The following is a 15,500-nucleotide window of genomic DNA, read 5'->3' as shown; positions in this document are numbered from 1 at the left end:
TGCTTATGTATTGCTAGGGTTTGGGTTGACTCCGCACCACTCAGAGTACCTGAATTCTGGGCCATGCTCCAGCAGATGTATGTATGTGAAAGTGCAGTCGCCAAGGCTCGGGGACCAGATCATTTAAAAAGGTGGAAGGAATTTGGTCTCAACTTCATTGGATGTAGTATGCTGTATTAGACTCCCCTGCTTTTATGTGAATGTAACCGATTTAAAGTATTCCTCGCATATAATTCTTGTTTTCTTTCTTTTTCTTTTCTCTGCGAACTTCCTTTTAGTTACCTCCATCTTTTTTTCTAGTAACTGTGTAATCTTAATTTGGGGATTGCATGCCATAATGTTATATCATTTTTTGACAAAATGATAAAACAACGTTTTGATCGCTCTGACTTATGGGGTAAAACGCAATAAAAATGATATTTATAAATAAATAAGGAAGGAAGGAGGATGTGTTGCATTCTGTTCCTCACACTGAGATAATGTTGCACGAACATTCATGCTTCATTTGAATGCTTATTTTTGAGGGAATGGCAGTTGGCAAGTGGCTGGCAGGCTCACTCACTGTGCGCCGCATCTTCAGGATTGAAACATTTTATTGAGTTTTAAGGGAAGGTAGAACATTAGCCGTCGCCTACATCCATTTGGCCGCGTGGAATAGGCAGTAGAACTTCAATACATTTACATCGTCTTGCCGTGATCATAAGCCCAAGCTGGAAATGGGTGGGAGGGGAGGGGAAGTGTGAGAAGGAGGGAGGAAAACAGAATTCAAAATCACATTAAACCTTAAACAAAAACCCCAAATGTGCTCAGACTGCTAAGGTGTACCCTTCACTTTTCCTGTGTCCCCGGATCCGGTGGGAAATGTGTGTGCCGCATCTTTAATAAACTTCTTACCCACTTTGACTTCCTCGTGATTATTGAAGAAATGTTTAATAACTTTGCTAACTCTAAACCTAAAAGTGTAATATTAACACATACACCTAATTTGCTTATTCTAGATTTCCTTTCAATGAAGTTGGAATGTTATTACATTTTTTGTTTTATGCCGATGTCGCCTACATATCACTTCGCTTCCCAACAGCTTCAACTCTAGTAAAAGGTTGACCCCAGTTTAGGCTTTTCCTTTCCCGTATTGTTAAATAGTGTGAAGACCCCACTCGCGTATTTGCAATGCTTTATTTTGCACACTTGAAGAACTAAGCCTATGATGCTCGTTGTTTCCATTTGCAGACTCTAGCCCTCTGTTTTGTAAACAGTATTTACTGTGTTTCTGATAATTGGAACGTCAGGGTCGGACTCGAACAGAAAATAGCCCGTGGCACAAAAATAAAAGTGTTTCTCATCAGTAAATCAGATAACACAAGTGGCTCACTTCGGCAAATCGGTGCAGTTTTGAATTTGCAAAGACATGCACTGTATATGTATTTTTCAAGGTATGGGAGACTGCATAGTTTTGTGCTTGCTGCAGAAAATGTTTGTGGTAATAGCAGGGTAAGCTGCAGGCAACACTGGTCCACCAGAACATAAACATGTCCACAAACAGCCAAAAAGCAGCCAACCTAGTGATCTGTTAGAACAGCCCTTCAGGCACTGCCAGACTGCCCTCTAGGTCACTCCGTCCTTGTGGAGCATACTTGTTATCTGTTACCTTTGCACCGTTTTCACATGCTGCAGATTGTCGTGTAAGCAACTACACTTTTGCTTGTTACTTTGATATCTAATGTTGATTCTTGCTTCGAAGCACTTGTGCTCAGAATTGTTATCCGGCAGCAGGTTTATGGATAGATTTCCCAACCTCTAGCAGTGCCCAGGCTTAGTTTTCCACCCGACCCCCTCCCTTACCCACACCGTCGGCTGCGGTTGTTTTGGTTTCAATACATACCACCGTCGGCAGCCATGGAACCAAAAACCGAAAATGTGCCTTTTTTGCTCTGTAGCTGTCACCTTCAGTAAGAGATGATGGTGGTGCTGACATTCCACCTGGCCAACCCATATATCCCCTCTGAGACCGTCAAAAGCTGAGCTGGGATTGTTTTTGTGGAGGAATAGCCAAGCATTGGCAATAGCAACTCAGTTCACAGCAGTCACTAAGTAAACAAGCATTTATAAATCCATAGTAGTGGCAATGTTTTCTCAAGATGTGCTAACGCATGCACATAGCTGCCAATGTTTCAGATTGCTATGTGTGACATTTTCATAATTTCAGTGTAATTATGAGTGACATTTCACCCACTATGAGTGACACTTCCTCACGCACAAAATCAAGCAATGAAGATGAGGGGAAACGTATAAATATCAGAAATTACATCTATTTGAGCAATGAGATCGGCTTTAGGATCATGTGTTCAAACACACATAGTTAAGCTAAAAGAGTTCTGACCAAAAACTCTAAAGAGTTATAAAACAGGCAATTGACTTTCTCCATCTATGCATAAAGGATCTGGAAAAACATCCCTGTATCCATAAGGAGTGGACTGCCTCAACACTGCTCCGACTGAGGCAAGAGTTGTAGACGCACCTTTTTAAAGAGCAGGACAGCACAATGCAGTAATGTTGCACGTCCCCCCACAGAACCCAGGTACCTCTCCCATCACTCGCTGACTATACTCGTGCCTTGACCCTGTACATCACTCCACTTGTCTTGTTTTGTGCTATTAAAATAGCATATACTTAGAATAATCTCCCTTCACAGACCTAGAACTTCAGAGTAATATACATGCACAGGTGCAAGAATGCAAATGTTTTGCTTAGTCATATATGGCGACTAATAACTAGAATGTTATAAGCAGAGAAGCAATGTTAAATACAATAATCAAATAAAACATAATCTTTTTATTTAAAAAGTAACACTACAGATCTGGATAACTATGTTGGAGTTATTTTAAAATTGTAATGTATGCAGATACATCCCTGCCTGTTGTTTCTCTTAGCTGTTTCTGTTTATTAGCTACTAGCAGCCCTTCCCGACGTTGTCCGGGTATGAATTTCTGCCGACCAGTAGTATATTGTTTTGTAGGATTTCGTTTTGGTAGCATTTCTTATCTGTGACGCCTGTGAAACGCTCCGATTCGCAGTGCACTGCTGATGCACTTAAGAGTGCGCGTTCAGTAGTGTGTGAACTCGAGTTTCCCTACTTTATTTTTCCTTGCAATATTATATAGCGCGAACTCGACAACATGGCATGAGCACAATTTACATTACAGAAGAACACATTCATTTGTGGTAGGCACGGGGAGATAAAGCGATTTGCCTGTAATCACAGGATGTTGAGCTGATGCCGAGATTCGAATGTAGCTCCCCAGCTCTAAAGTTCGCAATTCTAGAACTTGTGGGGGGAGGTATGTCTAAAAGTGTATGTCGGTGCTGGCCATCAATGAGAGAGACCTGTGCATTTTGCAAATGGGTGGTGAAAATATATGAGTATGTTGCTGGAGATGTGGGCCGCCGTGCCACCAATGTACTTACCGGGGGGAGGGTAAACACCCATTATTCCGCAACTTTCTTTCCGCATACCATCACTCCGCATACTTTCATTACGAAAGTACCATTACTCCGCAATGCCATTATAACGCATGGCATTACATTTTATATGCTTTTACCACGCATACATTTACAACGAAATTCGTTGTGAATGCATGAATGGTAAAAGCATGTTTTTTTTCTAATCTTTGGATAAGGTAAGTATGGGTATAGGGGTATATGTTTTTGGGGAACTGAGGTATATGTTTTGGGGTGTTTGGGTATTTTAAGGGTTCAGATGTAGTTTTGGGTTATAGGGTACAGGGGTAGTTTTAGGGTTTAGGGATAGGTATGGGTTTTGGGGGTACAGGGGCATTTTTAGGGTTCAGGGCTAGTTTTGGGGTATAGGGGTATTTTTAGGGTTCAGGGGTAGGTTTGGGTTTTGAGGTACCGGGGTATTTTAAGGGTTCAGGGCTAGGTTTGGGTTTTGGGGTACAGGGGTATTTTTAGGGTTCAGGGCTAGGTTTGGGTTTTGGGGTACAGGGGTATTTTAGGGTTCAGGGTTAGGTTTGAGTTTTGGGGTACAGGGTTATTTTTAGGGTTCAGGCTAGGTTTGGGTTTTGTGATACAGGGGTATTTTTAGGGTATGGGGTAGGTTTCGGTTTTGGGGTACAGGGTATATTTATAGGGATAAGATGGGTTAGTGTTTAAGGGTGTTGGGTTATTTTAAGGAGTAAGGGTGGGTTATGATTATGGGGTGCAGGGGTATTTAAAGGGAGCAGGGTGGGATTAGCACACGATATGAGACATGGCAACGTACCACATGCCCCCAGCGTTTGTCACGCCCCCAGCACACGGCCACAGCGACACGCCCACAAGGGACTACTTTGCTGGCACGGTTCTTTTACCTTTTAAATGTATATGGTGGGCGTCTGCATAGCCTATGTCCTTCTGCTGCAACTGCCCTTTCCAACAATGTATTGGGTGTTGTGATTGGTGCTGTGGTTCCTGAGATTACCTGCCTCAAAGGTTTGGGCTCTCTCTTTATTATATTAGTATGGATTAGTCTTGTACCCAAACTCAGTTCTAATAGTGTGCGTACCTGGAAACTCTTGCTGCCTGTGCCCTTACTTAGCTTCAGGAGTTCCTATGGGCGCCGGCTGCCTGTGCCAATACTCTGGTGTAAACCTACGAAAATCCCCAACTGCTGTGCAGACAGAACACGACTGAGATGGTGAAAGGTTTCAGGCTTCCCCTGCAGTACTCTAGCCGCCCTCCAGCAGAGATAGTTCCTATAATAGAGGAGATGGGCTCACATTACAGAAATGGAGGCTTAGATCTGGGGGAGGGGGAAGGAGGGAATACATGTTTTATTTATTTATGTGTATTTTTATATAGCGTGCACAGTTATGTAAATTTTTTAGGATGATTATAAACAGTATCAATGCTAGAATTCAAACATTAACAAAAGAAGTAGGTTATACAGTAAGAATGTCCATTAGTGAAACAATCGCTTAGTAGAACAGTAAGCCAGTGATATTTGTGAGCAGCACGCACCTGATGAAGAGGAGCTGGCATCTTTCAAAGCCAAGTGGCGAGTGGGAGTGAGACCATAATACAAGCAACTATTGTGTGAAACAACCGACTGCTTGCTACTTAAAAGTTAGTGTGAGACACTTGTGGTGTAGGGAACACTGCAGTGCTGTCACGGTACGAGCCAGCCGCCACGACTTCCTCCTGCACCGTAAGCAGAGGCCACGGCCTAGGCCTTGAGTCAAGGACTGGCGCAGGCCCTGCATTTTATTATACCCTGAGTTCTGCTGCACTCACTGCAGCGCTACAGGCTTCAGTGCCTGTTGAGGCACCATCAGTTTGGCGGACAGGTCATGAGTGACGGGGTCGTGATATCACAGCAATAATTCAGGGCACAAGTCAACGTGTGGTGAGAGCAGAAACTGTCTGCAAATCTGCGCCGCCTGCTCGTGCTGAGGGCACCCGGCCCGCCTTATGACGGTTGCCTGCACCACTGAAAGTACGGGTAGGTCAGTTGCCCTCGCCGCTGCATCCTCTGACCGCTGGGGTGTGAAAGCTGCCCCCTGCCATACGTTCAAATCATATTTTGCAAGATATGAGACTTACAATTGTGCATTTAAAGTTGTAGTGCAGCAATGTTGTGGTCACTTTGCCTGTCTTCAACCGGACCAGCCAGGCAGCTGCTGGCCACTCGAGTCGACGACAGTCTCGGGACTCCTCGGCCCCCGGCGGCGCGGCCGCTGGCGCTCTCAATCCTGGTGGTGGGCCTGGCAGAGTTGCCGGCACAGCTGCTGAGGTGCCGCCTGCAGTGTTTAGCTGGGCTCAGCCGGCCACCGCAATCGAAGATCATTTTCATGCCCCCTCTTGCTGGGCCGCGTTTGGCGGCCATGGGGGCATGAGAGAGAGTCCGAGGAATCTACCTCCTGCCTGCACTTCAGATTCCCCGGGCCGCCGCTTCTGCCTACTTCCTCCGAGTCCGGACGTGGCGGCCCCATGGTGCCACGCCGGTGATTGACAGCATTTTCCATGGCAACACAGCAGGCAGCTGAGCCTGCCTTGGCAGATTGCAGATACATTGTAGCGCTCTCAGCCACTCCACAGAGGATGAGAGCAGTTAACTATTTAGGAACTCTGGCTCAGGCAGCACAGCACGTCTCGAGCAGCAGTCAGAGCCCGGGCACAGGCACCGCTGGTGGCGCGCCTGGCACTGGTGGCAAAATGCGTGGCAATGCATTTCAGTGCGGTGAAGCGGATCACCGCACTGAAATGCGTAAGTGTCACACCTGTTGCGTGACGCTTGGCAGGACTGCATGCAAAACAAGTACAGCATTGCCTGTAGCAGTACAAGCGTCCCTTACAGAGAACAGTAAGCAGAAGCAGCACCACCACAAGATTCCCACACATACTCAGCAGATATGATATGCATCACACTCGTTAACATACAGTATAGGCAATAACCATGCATACGATTCTCACAAAGAACATGTATAGTATGGGCCGCAGGACCACAGGCTTTTACATACACGAACGGTACAGCAGAGGTGACAGGGGCAGCATAAGATTTCTTTACACAAAACTGAACAAGTCCCAATCGGTGAGAGGAGTGCAAGCTTCCCAGGTGCACACAATATGTAAAGTACAGACCGCACTAGTGCAAGCCTCGCTTGCACACAACTGGTGCTACACAGACAGTAGCAGATTCTGTAGTAAGGGATCTCTGTGTATAGTCATAATCTTGTGAATAGTCCCGCCCATGTGCGTGGACCCCGGAGCAATCAAAATAGTCTCATAGGTTTTCTTCTTCTGCAGTCCTGCATAGACACTTAAGAGAAAATCAAATACAAATAATGCAGCCTAAAACTACAAGGCTACAGTGGCCAGCACTTCATCTTGAAGTGAAAAGGATAGCCAAAGAATAATAAATTTAACACACTTAGCAAAGTTTCACACTCCGAGAAACTCCCCTTCACCAAAATCCTTTGTAATGATAGAGAGGAAGGGTTGAACAGACAAGCCCCATAGGCTGCCATTATGTGTCTTGAAAATGGATACCTTGCCTTTAAGGAACTCTCCAGAGACTCTCGGTATCCCAGGATGCACAGCCAAAGGCCTTTTACTTTCAGGTCTATTTTCCGGCTCCTGCTAGCAGGACCCTGGAGCATTGAGCTCTACCCTTTTGGGTATAACTTCAATTTTTGCCACTTTTCCACTGTTTTGAGTGTTTCACTCGACGTCTAAGGTCTTCCTCTTCCAGTTGCTGTGTTTTTAACCAGTTTTGCCACCTCTTTCTTGTCGAAATGCCTGCTTTATTCGACAAGCGCCCTGAGTGTGGTAGGAAGAAGGCTAAGTCTGACCCCCACAGAGTATGCGTACTCTGCCTCCCTTCCACCCATGTCCCTGACTCCTGTGATATCTGTCACTCTTTATCCAGTAGGACCCTGCATGACAGGGAGAATATTTGTCTCCAAGGTCTGGAGCAGAGGAGACATCAAGAGACATGTGGGACTTCTGAGCATGGAGGGACTCTGTCATCGTCCTCTGCCCGTGCATCAGGCTCTGGGGGGCTCCACAGTCAAGAAAAGGCCCAGAAAAGGCACCGGTCCCGGTCGACGTCGATGGCTTCGGCGTCGAGATGTATGACCACAATATGTTCCCCGTCGACCCAGGGCTCTGGGTCGAAGTGACGCCGACTATCAACGTCGAGGGGTAGGACGTTGAGACCTCGGACAAGGTCGACCTCAAGGACTTCACCGGCGTCGACACACCATCGACGTCGTGATGTGTCCGGAAGCCGAAGGCGTTTGCCGTCGAGGCGACACTGCCGTTTGCCGTCAACGTCGACGCAAAGATCGACGTCAAGGAAAGGTAAATCGACGTCGAGGCGTAGATTTCTGACGTCGAGGAGTTTGTCGATTGACGTTGAGGGATGAGAAGCCTAAGAGGTCGACGTCTAGGAACGAAAAATCGACGTCAAAGAGGAAGTCGAGGCCCAGGACGGTGTCTAGTGCCTCTGTGGTTGGTGTTTCATCTTCTTCTCCGAGTCCCAAGTCGTGGCGACGCCGGCACTCGTCTGCAGGGAGGTCTGCCTCTAGAGCATCCTCCCCGAGGCCTGCTCGTAAGAAGAGGAGAGTGCGTGAGTCTGATTATTCACGGATCTATTCGCTCTCGAGGCCCAGGACACCTACATCTCCTCCGCTTCCTCGGAAACCAACTCCTCCTCCTCCTCCTCCTCCACCACCTCCACCGCCTCCTCCTCCACCTCCTCTTCCATGGCCACCCCCTCCTCCTTCCGCAGCCTCCGGGGCTGGCAGTTCCTGTGAGGCCCAGAAAGCCATGGTCAAGATCCTGAGGGAGGAATCGCTCTCGCAGTAAGCGTAGATCCTCGACAAGGTCACGACATCGTCATCGGAGGGAAAGGTCACGGGCCCGATACACGGACTCATCCAGTGACAGGAGGTATTCTCCCACTTTATCTGACTCTCCTCCTACGAGAGTGTCGCCTGTGGATGACATTGTGACATTCCAGGATGTGCTGCTGAGGGGGGAAGCTAAGTTAGGGATCACGTTGACGGTGCCCACTCCTTCGACCTCTGTGATCTTCGAAACATTGCAACGCAGACATCTCTCCCGTCCTTTGCTGCCTTTGGTTCCAGGACTGGAGGAACCGGCCATGGAGCTGTTTCTGACGTCGGCCTCGGTGAAGTCGGTGCCATCTCGACTTCAAAAGAAGTACAGGCCCCCGGAATCTGATCCAGCGTTCTTGAGGTCAGATCCTGTCTCATATTCTGAGATAGTAACTGCGGCTAAGAAGCAGCATTCGACTGCACCTTCGTCTACGGTCCCTCTGGACAAGGAGAGCCGTCAAATGGACTCAGCTGGACAGAATGTATGCAGTACGGCTGCCACCTCGATGAAAGCAGCGAGTGCCTCGGCGCTCTTGGGTCGCTATGACCGCTCTTTGTGGGAGTCCCTGCAACAGTTCATTCAGCTCCTCCCGAGGGATGGGCGAGAAGACTTTCAGGAGATTTTGAACGAGGGCATGATGGTCTCAAACCAAGTCATCAGCTCGGCGGCAGACGCCTCTCTCCTGGCTGCTCATGGGTACTGCCATGGCATCAATTTAAGACGTCATTCATGGTTGCGCCTTACCTCTCTTAAGCCAGAGGCACAACAGAGGATCGCAAATTTGCCGTTCTCGGGATCTACTCTCTTCGGTACGCATGCGGATGAGGAAATGGCCCGCATTAAGGCTGAAGTTGAGACGCTGAAGGCTGTTGGTTTGGAGAAACTAAAGGAGCAGCGGAAGTCCTTCCGTTCTTTCCAGAGACTGTACCCTTCCCAGAGGCGTGGGCAAGGTCGTCAAGCTGGCCAGCAACAACAACAGCAGCAGCAATACCAGCGACAGCCCTTCCAGAAGCGACAGAGGGGCAGAGGTGGCCAGCAGTCCTCCTCGGCGAATAAGGGCCCGGCCGGGTCTAAGCCCTGAGGAGTTACTTCCTCCTCGTCCGTTACCCGCTCCAGTGGGGAGAAGCATACAAAATTACTTGGCAGAGTGGAGAAAAATTACTCAGGACAAGTGGGTGCTGAATATTGTTTACAATGTATACAGTCTTTGTTTTGTCAGCCCTCCTCCAGCAATTCCACCGGTTTATTCACAGTACCAGCTGCACAAACTTCAAGCGGAGGCCGATACCCTGTTAAGAAAAAGGGCGATAGAAGACGTCCCTCTGTCTCAAAGGGGAAAGGGTCTGTACTCAAGGTTCTTTCTGGTACGCAAAAAGGACAAAAACGAGTTCAGGCCCATTCTGGATTTGCGACAATCAAACAAATGGATTCTCAGGGAGAAATGTAGCATGCTGTCTTTGCACCAGATTTATCCTCAGCTGCAAAGAGGAGACTAGCTTTGCGCAATAGATCTGCAGGATGCGTACTTCCATGTGCCCATTGCACAGAAACACCGTAAGTTCCTGCGCTTTCTAGTCAGCACCAATCACTATCAGTACCCCATACTACCATTTGGACTGAAGTCTGCACCCAGGACTTTTTCAAAGTGCATGGCAGTGGTGGCAGCTCACCTGAGAGAACAAGGTGTTTGTCTACCCGTACCTGGACGACTGGTTGATCAAAGCCTCCACCTTCCAGGAAGCGCAAATGCACTTCAACAGGATGGCCGTTCTGTTGAACCAGTAGGGTTTACACATCAACTTGTCCAAGTTCATTCCGACTCCTGTTCAGTGCCTGCAGTACTTGGGAGCCTCCATCAATACTCTCTCAGCAAGCGTGTCTCCTTCGGAGGAGCAACGCTTATCGATCCTTCGGAAGGCTCAGGCTCTCATGTCCGTTCCATCTACGACAGTGAGGACGGTGTCTTCTCTTCTGGAGTAGATGGCCTCTTGCATCTTCCTCACTCCACATGCTCGCCTCCGCAGGCGGCCGCTGCAGGAATGTCTAGAGGATCAGTGGGACCAGAAACGAGGGAGCTGGGATGACAGGATCCAACTGTCTCTGCACCCTCAACAGTCCCTGAGATGGTGGTGCTCAGCAGAGAATCTCCTCAAGGGGGTTCAATTCCACAAGGACATTCCCATTCAAACTATCGTGACAGATGCTTCTCTCCACGGCTGGGGAGCGCATTCGGACCATCCACAGATCCAAGGAACGTGGTCCCAGGCGGAATTCACGTATCGCATCAATTTTCTGGAACTCAGAGCTGTTCACTTGGTGCTGAAGGCCTTTTATCCGTCCTTCCGGACCATTTCCTTGCTTGTACAGACGGACAATGCGACCACAATGTATTACCTCAACAAGCAAAGGGGATCGAGATTGCCCACACTGTCACAAGAAGCGCAGGCGATCTGGCTCTGGCTTCTGGCCAGAGGACTGACGATAAAAGCTACCCATCATGCCGGGTGTGCAGAATGCTCAGGCGGACGCACTCAGCAGGCTGGTACAAGAAAACCACAAGTGGGTTCTAAACGACTAGGTGCTGGGAAACCTCTTCGACAGGTGGGGAACTCCAGAAATAGATCTGTTCGCCACCGCCAAAAACAGAAAATGCAGAGACTTCGCCTACAGGTTTTATCAACCGGGTACTCTGGGGAATGCGCTATGGATCAGCTGGTCGAACAGATTTCTGTACTCTTTTCCACCCATTCCCCTGATTCCGGCAGTACTCCTCAAGCTATCTCACTCCAGAGCACAAATGATCCTCATTGCTCCGGAGTGGCCTCAGCAGTGGTGGTTCACGGACCTGCTCCACCGGTCTCTCCAACCCCACCTGCGGCTGTCGTGTTGGCCGGACCTTCTCACGAAGTTCGGGGGTCACATGGTGCACCCCAACCTCTCATCGTTGAGTTTGGCGGCATGGCTCCTTAGTGCAATATGGACACCTGAATTTGCCTGACAATTGCATGGTAATACTCAAGGAGGCTAAGAGGCCTTCCACAAGGACTTCCTATGCCTACAAGTGGAAGAGGTTCTGCATCTGGTGCACGTCCAAGAACTATGATCCTACCACCTGCAAGGAAGATGTCATCCTTCCATACATCTTGCATTTGGCTCAATCTGGCCTTAATTTCCATTCTATTAAGGTTCACCTTGCAGCATAAACTGCGTATCGGAAATGCCCTTCACAAACATCCTTCTTCCAGATTCCTGTAATTTAAGATTTTTTGGAGGGATTGAAGAAAGTGTTTCCCCCTGTTAGGCGTCCTTCGCCTTCATGGGAGCTGAATGTGGTGCTGTCTTGCTTGATGAAGGAACCTTTTGAACCTATTCCTAAGGCTTCTCTACAGCATCTGTTCTCGAAGGCGGCCTTCCTTGTAGCTATTACATCGGCCCACAGGGTGAGTGAAATCCAGGCATTGTGTTGCCAAGAACCTTACACTGTATTTCATGCTTCTAAGGTAGTGATGCAAACTCACCCTAAGTTCCTCCCTAAAGTGATTTCTGAATTCCATGTTAATCAGACGATAACTTTAACGACGTTTTTTCTACATCCTTCCACTGCAGCGGAGAGGTCTCTTCACTCCCTGGATGTAAGAAGAGTGTTGAAATTCTACTTGGATAAGACCAAAGACATACGTAGGTCAGACCAATTGTTTGTCAATTATGGATCGGTCAGGACTGGTCTTGCCACCTCAAAACAGTCCATCTCGAGGTGGATTGTGTCCTGTATCCAGTTATGTTACCAAAAGGCTAACAAAACCTTAGGGGGTAAGCCTAAGGCTCATTCCACCAGAGGCAAAGCGGCTACAACGTCTTTGCTGCGTAATGTTCCCATTGCAGATATCTGTAGGGCTGCCGCTTGGAAGTCGGTCCATACCTTTGCTAAGCACTACTGTCTGGACTCTGATGCCAGAGCAGACGCTGAGGTTGGGCAGGCTTCGTTGAGAAATCTGTTTGTACAGTAGTGATGTTGTCTGTTTTCCTCCGCCGCTGGTTTGGTTTGTTGGGATGGGCTTGCCATTCTATTCACAAGATTATGACTATACACAGAGATCCACTACTACAGAAGGAGTAGTTTCTTACCTGTAACTCAGTTCTGTAGTAGGGGTATCTCTGTTATAGTCATAAGCGCCCGCCCTCCTCCCCGGTGGATGAAGAGATAATGTACTGTATTCTTCAGGCCTGGCTTTATACACCTTCAAAAAGAACTGAAAGTAAAAAGCCTTTGGCTGTGCATCCTGGGATACCGAGGGTCTCTGGAGAGTTCCTTAAAGGCACGGTATCCCTTTTCCAGACACATAATGGCAGCCTATTGGGCTTGTCTGTCCAACCCTTCCTCTCTATCATTACAAAGGATTTTGGTGAAGAGGAGTTTCTCTGAGTGTGAAACTTTGCAAAGTGTGTTACATGTAATATTATTTGGCTATCCTTTTCACTTCAAGATGAAGTGCTGGCCAATGTAGCCTTGTGGTTTTAGGCTGCATTATAAGTCTTTGATTTTCTCTTAAGTGTCTATGCAGGACTGCAGAAGAAGACAACTTTAGAGACTATTTTGATTGCTCCGGGGTCCACGCACATGGGCGGGACTATTCACAAGATTATGACTATAACAGAGATACCCCTACTACAGAACTGGAGTTACAGGTAAGAAACTACTCCATAATTCCCCTCACACATCTGTTTGCAATTACATTCCACAAGATACTTTATTCCCTCAACAGAGCAAAATATAACTCCCTTCATAAATAAGGTTATTAAATTGCTTTTACGAGGTATAAAATATATTGTCACTGATGAGTGTTGCAGGTAAAAGGTCTTTTGGAAGGCACCCCACTTGTAAACAAGATCCAACCGAAATTGCACTGCTCATACTTGAACATGACCTCTTTCATCTCACATTTGTCATGGAAAAATTGTGTAGACCAGTTCTGATGCCACGCTCATTTTTGGTAGGTGCTGAAACATTTTTGCTTTCTTCCAAAGATTTTGCATAACCTAAAATTTAAGTAGGTCAGTCCCAGGCGTTGCTGTAACATCTCTACATATGAGGATCATTCAATCCTCCTTCCCCAGGACACTGCCTGGTAAAATGTGAATGAAGTGGTGGGACCGCTGTGGAGCTGGATAATGGTTTGTGGGTTGCTGCAGTATCTCATGAGCAGAGAACATGAATGACATGATTATGCTTCATGTTTTATAGTTTGAAACATGATTAATCAATCCTCAGGCTCAAAATTGCTCCAGCAGTGCGGCAATTACACATTCTAACAAAAGACCTTTAATTTCCAGTGGAAAGGGTACTAAAGAAGTTTTGTATCTGAATTAGGACTCATAGCAACTCTCTGTTTCAGAACCAAAGCAGTGATGGTATCCCTTTGGCCCTGGAAGTGATATTCAATGTGCGTGTAAAGTGGATGAGTGAGAGTGCTGGGTGTGGGTGTTGAAGATTCATGTATGTCACTCTTCTGGTGATATCACCTTTGCAACTCCTACTGCATCTTTCATTACAGGAACAAACTATGGGCATTTTTATCCCTCTTGTATTGGCAAAGCTTTACTTTGGCAACGCGAAAGGCACAAGCAGTGCAGTGTTACTGTGGTTTACATTCACCGATTAGCAGGAAAGACCTCTCTTTTACCAGAGTCCCAGTGAAGCAATTTAAAATCCTGAGCCTCTTGAATATATACCTCTTGCTTCCCCTCTGCACTAGAGCACTCCAACTCTCGCTCCCTCTCTTGAGTGGATCTACATTCTTCTCGAACTGCTCCCTGGTACTGCATATCCTCCTCTGCTGGAAGTATACTGCTCTGGGCTATTGCCTCCTGTTTGATTGCTACACTGGCTTGTACCACTGTTTATCCTCATCAATCTGTAGACACTTATGCCTGTTTATCACCCACCACCCATTTATAACCCTCCCAAAAACAAAATCCTATATTTCCTCATCTCACGGCTTCCAGACACGAGCTAGAATCCTGACAAGTTGGTGACCTTGAAAACTGATCACCATGGAAGAATTGCAATCGGGAGCTCCTGTTTCAACATTGCAGGGCCTCAGTTAGCAACATAACGGATCAGTTTACTATGTTTGCAGCTATATACATTTCATATCAGTGAACACCAGAGAAAGAACTCTTTCTGTGGATGTAAAAAATTGAATCTTGGAAATGTGTGCCCCACCCCTCTAGGTCGGCTCAATAATTTCCCCTCAGAGGGCCACAAAGTCAAAACTGAGCAAAAAAAAAGCTGTTTTAGGTTATAAATGTGTCAAAAAAAAATTCTTGTGATATTTATTTTAATATGCTTTCAACATTCTTTTGACAGTTGGAAATTGAAAATACACGGTTAAGACATATCAACTTGTCTCTCTCTGAGGACGTCCACAAACAAACAGTTACAAGCAGCTTTCTGGAAGATGAAGGTGTTTTAGAAAGCATTGAGACCTCTTTCCAAAAGTTTCATGCATTCCTGGATCTTCTCAAGGATGCAGGGTAGGTTATTCATTGATTTGAGTTCTGCCTTATTTATTTTTTTATATTTTGAAACATATATGGATGATTATAGATGTGTTAACGTTACCAACTCAGAAATGTTGCAACTGAATATGATGACCTCGCAATCTTAGTTGCAGTTTTTAATGAGGTGGGGCACAAATCACATAAATATATATATATATATATATATATATATATATATATATATATATATATATATATAACATGTAACATTCTTCATCTTTTTAGAAATACTCAGTCACTGGATGATGTAATCGGTGATGTAACTGACTATGTCATGAATGATGTAATATGTGACACCATCAGCAGCGCATTTCTCTGTTTTTGTACAAATGAATTGTCAGCCTAAATATAACGTCCCTTAAAACCTGTGTTTTTTTCAATTCATTTCCAAGGTTTTTTAAATGCTAATCCCTAACTATAACGTCCCTGAAACCTGTGTTTTTTTCTGTGAATTTCTAAAGTTTTTTAAATTCTAATTTCTAACTATGCCTACATAGGTAGAGCATGTACAGAAAGAGGAAGAAAGGTGCAGAAAGAGGCAA

General features: G+C 46.4%; 1 protein-coding gene across 1 annotated transcript in view; it reads left to right on the top strand.

Moving 5' to 3' along the window:
• The window catches only part of CEP78 (centrosomal protein 78), a 479,433-nt gene that overhangs the window by 341,827 nt on the left and 122,106 nt on the right, over nt 1-15,500 (top strand). Inside the window, exon 14 of the mRNA XM_086961339.1 lies at nt 14,765-14,931. Coding sequence (XP_086817465.1) covers nt 14,765-14,931 — 167 coding nt within the window. The remainder of the gene's footprint in view (nt 1-14,764; nt 14,932-15,500) is intronic.

The sequence above is a fragment of the Lissotriton vulgaris genome, chromosome 3_1 (genome assembly GCF_964263255.1).
Source record: "Lissotriton vulgaris chromosome 3_1, aLisVul1.2, whole genome shotgun sequence".
NCBI classification, from domain to species: Eukaryota; Metazoa; Chordata; class Amphibia; order Caudata; family Salamandridae; genus Lissotriton; species Lissotriton vulgaris.
The sequence above is the reverse complement of the archived record's forward strand: the minus strand, read 5'-3'. Positions and strand labels throughout refer to the sequence as shown.